This window comes from Narcine bancroftii, chromosome 1 (genome assembly GCF_036971445.1).
Source record: "Narcine bancroftii isolate sNarBan1 chromosome 1, sNarBan1.hap1, whole genome shotgun sequence".
NCBI classification, from domain to species: domain Eukaryota; kingdom Metazoa; phylum Chordata; class Chondrichthyes; order Torpediniformes; family Narcinidae; genus Narcine; species Narcine bancroftii.
In genome coordinates, this window is record NC_091469.1 from 377,226,510 (window position 1) to 377,231,523 (window position 5,014).

A 5,014-nucleotide genomic window follows, 5' to 3' on the forward strand; every position below is an offset into this window, starting at 1 on the left:
TTGTTTACTTGTTGGTTCCCAATTTTTGGGAAATCACCAAATTGCTCACAATGTATTAAGTCCTCCTGGAATAGGGGCAGCAGAGGTGACAATTATTTACCTTTAGAATGCAGACAGGGCACAGGTATATAGTCTTAGTGGGGTACCTTATTTAATATGGGTTAATATAGGATCCCAACATGGACCAGGCCCTAGGGGAGTAGACTTGGTTTGTATTCCGGCCTCTACAGATATTAAAAAGAGGAATTTTAAAGAGATAGCACAAAGAAGGCCTTCGATAAGGTACCACATGGAAGGTTAGTTAGGAAGGTGCAGTCTTTAGGTATAAATTTTAAGATAGTCAAATGGATTGAACATTGGTTGAAAGGGAGAGGCCAAAGGGTGGTAGTGGATAATTGTCTGTCAGGTTGGAGGCCGGTGACCAGTGGTGTGCCTCAAGGATCTGTATTGGGCCCATTGTTGTTCGTTATATACATTAATGATCTAGATGATGGGGTGGTGAATTGGATTAGTAAATATGCAGACGATACTAAGATAGGTGGAATAGTGGATAATGAAGAAGGTTTTCAAGGATTGCAGAGGGATTTGGGTTGCTTAGAAAAGTGGGCTGAAAAATGGCAGATGGAATTTAATGCTGATAAGTGTGAGGTGCTTCATTTTGGTAAGAAGAATCAGAATAGGACATACGTGGTAAATGGGAGAGCATTGAGGAATACAGAAGAGCAGAAAGATTTAGGAGTAACGGTACATCATTCCCTGAAGGTAGAAACTCACGTGAATAGGGTGGTGAAGAAGGCTTTTAGTATGCTGGCCTTTATCAATCATTGCATGGAATATAGGAGTTGGGAGGTAATGTTGAGATTGTATAAGACATTGGTGCGGCCTAATTTGGAGTTCTGTGTGCAGTTCTGGTCGCCTAATTATAGGAAGGATATAAACAGAGTGGAGAGAGTGCAGAGAAGGTTTACCAGAATGTTGCCTGGGTTTAAGCATGTGGAGTATGGGGAGAGATTGGACAGATTGGGTCTTTATTCTTTGGAGCGTAGAAGGTTGAGAGGGGATTTGATAGAAGTATTTAAGATTATGAAAGGGATAGACAGAATGGATGTGGATAGACTATTTCCGTTAAGAGGAGGAAAGATTAAAACAAGAGGACATGAGTTAAGAATTAAGGGGCAGAGGTTTAGAGGTAACATGAGGGGGAACTTCTTTACTCAGAGAGTGGTAGCCGTGTGGAATGATCTTCCGGGAGAAATAGTGGCGGTGGAGTCAATTGTAGTATTTAAGAAAAGGTTGGACAGGTATATGGATGAGAAGAAGATGGAGGGTTATGGGCATTGTGCAGGGAGGTGGGACTAGAAAGGGGTGTTTGGTTCGGTGCGGACTAGAAGGGCCTAATGGCCTGTTTCCGTGCTGTAATTGTTATGTTATGTTAAGATGGTGGGACAATGACAGACAGAATGTTAGTCAGGATTGTACATGTAGCAGAGATAGAGTGAATACATATGCTAATGTTCACAGACAAGCTGCAACTCACAGGTTAAGTGACAAGAAACACCCCTCCCCAACTTGGTCTCCTGTAAATTATCCTTTGGGTCACACAGACATTTGGAATGTTAAGAACCACCACTGTAAGGGGAGTTTCGGTTGCAAACGACATAAGCTGCTCCAGAACACCACAGCTACTTGGCATTTAAATCGTTTAACCAGACTCCAGCCTTGGAGATCATCACCGAACAGACAGTGATGGCCCTGAATTTATGGGCTGAAGAAAGACGACAGATACGAGCCACCGTTCAACAAAACCACCTGGCTCTCGATTACTCGTTGGCTGCTGAAGGCAGCGTTTGTGAAAGACTGGATAATGACAATGCTCACAACAGTTAGGCGGTTAAAGACACTTCTTCAGGAGTTAGAAAATCTTCCCATGCCCAGGTTCAGACTTGGCAACCTTGGTCTGGTGTGGGATGGACTAGACTTTTTATTGGTAACTGGAGTCTGATACCCTCAGCCCTTATAGCAGCTGGACTCGCTATTCTAGCCATTATGGTGCTCCCCTGCCTAAAGACTTGTGTGCAGTATTTAATTCAACGGACCCCTCGTCAGATCACTATAACCCAAAGGATGTATGTTTCCCAAATTCTGTCTGATGATGCTGAGACTGCAGTTCGTTTACTAACTTGCTGGGAAAAAGACCAAGTTTACAAGTAATACATTCCAGTTGAGAATTCACGAACCGTAGCTAAAAGAAAAGTGAGGATTGTGAGAGATGAGTAAAACTAATATGAAAATATGAGAGATGAAGAAAGCTAGTATGGATATATGTATAATGAATAAAGCCAGTATGAATAGGATAAGGGTAGATAATAGAATGTAGGAAGTTAGTCTTAGAGAGTCAGCAAGTTCCGCATATGTAATTAGAAAGCCTTAGACAGAATTAGCAAGTTCTGCATATAAGATTAGTAAGCCCTGAGGGTTGGGAAGGTGTGAATAAGGACAAAGGCAGGTGAATAAGGACAATGACATGATGGGACACAGACAGGATACCCCCTGGTCCTCAAGGTTCACAGAAACAGCACATAGGCAGACAGGATTGCCTAATGCCAAACCTATCCAGGAGGCAGAAGAATGTAAGGGGGAGGGTATTCCTATACTGAAATAAACTGTATAAAAGTTGGATGAGCCCCAGTGTATGTGTGTATTCCCAGGGTAAGGAGAAGCACCCAACTTTGCATTGTTGTATAATAAATGTTCTTTGTTCTCAATTTTTTGTCTCGAGCAAATTCTGTGAAGGTACTTCTGTTTCTCACAACACACACACCACCATTATCAGAACCCCATAAGCTGCTTTGATTTAAAGGCCTATTATTTTGATAAAATTGTCTCCCCCATCTTTCAGAATGATTTATTGTCCCTTTTGTTTTTTCAAACTCAGATTGTACTCACTGATAAAAATAATGTGCTGCACGAATATATTAATCCCTCCCCCAAGGAAATAAACTATCTTTAAACATAAAGATCAACTACTGGCAGAAATGTCTCTTCAGTTATGCATGATATCACACAGTTTCTAACACCTTATTTCCTAACCACATTATTGGTTCCAATAACCTCATACTTACTTTTAGATTTTTGCTTTCAGGAAGAAATGCAATCAAAAAACTCGTGGCACAAACACTGACAAAATCCATAGACCATGAGTATAACAAGACTGGAAGGAACCAGACTGACAAAAATGATACCCAGTGTGACTTTCTGAATCACAAGCAGGTAAACTCCAAGGGGCAATGAGCTGAAATACAGGAGCCCCAGTAGCCAGATGAGAATTCTGCCTATTGTCTGGCAGAGTAAGGGAGTGCAATTCCAAATTGCCCATTGCCGAGACATTGAGCCCATTGAATCAAAGCTGGTGTTGTAGAATTCCATGGCTGGTGCTGAACTCTGTGACTGTGGAGAATCCCTTTGAACTTCCATGATCGTAATCACCAGACAGTTTGAGGAACCATGGGAGGGACTTGGAAAGGAAGCCAACCTTTTTGGGGACAGCAGAAGCTCTGATGGGTTGTCCAAAGCAAGCTTTCTACTCCTCTCTTTGCAGGTAAGAGTAGCGACAATATTGCTATCATCTGGAAGTCCACCAACATCTTCTAATACACTTGTCTCATATCTGCAGAAAGGACAGCTAATTATGCCTAGGGAACAGTCACCAAAGTCTACAATCTTACACAGACATTTGGCACACACTCTATGAAAGCATTCCAACAACTTGGGCCTTCTAGTCTTCAGATTGTAAGGATTATAACATATTTTGCATTCCAACTCCTCAGAAGAAAACAATGGCTTTTCTGTAGAAGTCTCGGCAGTCTGACAATTCATAATGACCTTTCAAACACGGTGGCAATGGTTTACTTCAGGTGTCCTGTGATTTCTATTTGAATGCCATGTAACCATCCAGGAGAGCAGCTGCAATCGGACAATCCCTCAGCTGTTTTTGACTTTGTTCCAGAAAGTAGGCTGCAATTGACTGAGCCAATTGAATAGATTGTCCAGCAATCTGCAGGGAGAGAAAATTACAAGTTAAACATGAAAGTCTGCAGATGCTGTGATTGTAGTAAAAACACACACAAAAATGCTGGAGGACCTCGACTGGTCTAAAGTGCCCGTAGGAGGTAAAGATATATTTCAGATGTTTTGGGCCTGAACCTTTCTTCAAAGTACAGTATAAGAAAAGTATAATCCTGTTCTTTGCTTATACCTTGAAGAAGGGGTCAGGCCCAAAACGAAAGTAATACATCTTTACTTCCTATGGATGCTGTGAGACCAGCTGAGTTCCTCCAGCGTTTCTATGTGTTTGTTCTAAAATATAAGCCCATTTGGAGGAACAAAGATTTTTTAAATTATTATTCAGCAAATGGATGATTCACAACTGGATATCTAAGATGTGTGCATGTCTATCTCAAATGTAATTGGTTGCTTAAAGCTCCATTGTATCTATTCAACTGATTAGCAATGCCTTAATGAAAGATCAGCAGAACAATGCTTCCAACATGCAAGTCAATGTAACGTGAGTGCATTTTCATCTCTGCCAATGCAGCTCAAGCCAATGAGTTTCTCTGTTTGAGAGATCAGGGAGTAATAAGGAAACTCTTTGTTCATATACCTAGAATAACAAATAATTTAGTTATAAGAACTTGAAACATTAGAAAATTAGAACCATAGAACAGAATAGCTAGTGTGAATTATAATATCTCCAGCAAGCCCAACATTTTTTATAGGCAATGATATAGTGTACTTTAGAAATGTAATCACCATTGAAATGTAGGGCATCTCTTTACTGAAATATTGATAAGCATTTGGAAAAATCTGAAATCTGATAGAGGGAGATCATTCTAAAACATTTATAATGCTGGTTGTTACAATAAAACTAAGCTTCCATCTGTGTGGACTGGACATACTGATTATACCAGTGTGGCAGCTAAATCTGAAGTGATACATCTTTAATTTAGACTTAGTT

General features: G+C 40.6%; 1 protein-coding gene across 1 annotated transcript; it reads right to left on the reverse strand.

Moving 5' to 3' along the window:
• Nucleotides 1-3,117: 3,117 nt before the first annotated feature.
• Nucleotides 3,118-4,043, reverse strand: rnf182 (ring finger protein 182). The gene has a single exon (XM_069915470.1). It carries the CDS (start codon nt 3,874-3,876, stop codon nt 3,139-3,141), a length of 738 nt encoding a protein of 245 aa, XP_069771571.1. The 5' UTR covers nt 3,877-4,043; the 3' UTR covers nt 3,118-3,138.
• Between the last annotated feature and the right edge of the window lie 971 nt (nt 4,044-5,014).

Coding starts and splice junctions, on each gene's coding strand:
- rnf182 (XM_069915470.1), bottom strand. CDS start 3,876: ATGAATTGTCAGACTGCCGAGACTTCTACAGAAAAGCCATTGTTTTCT.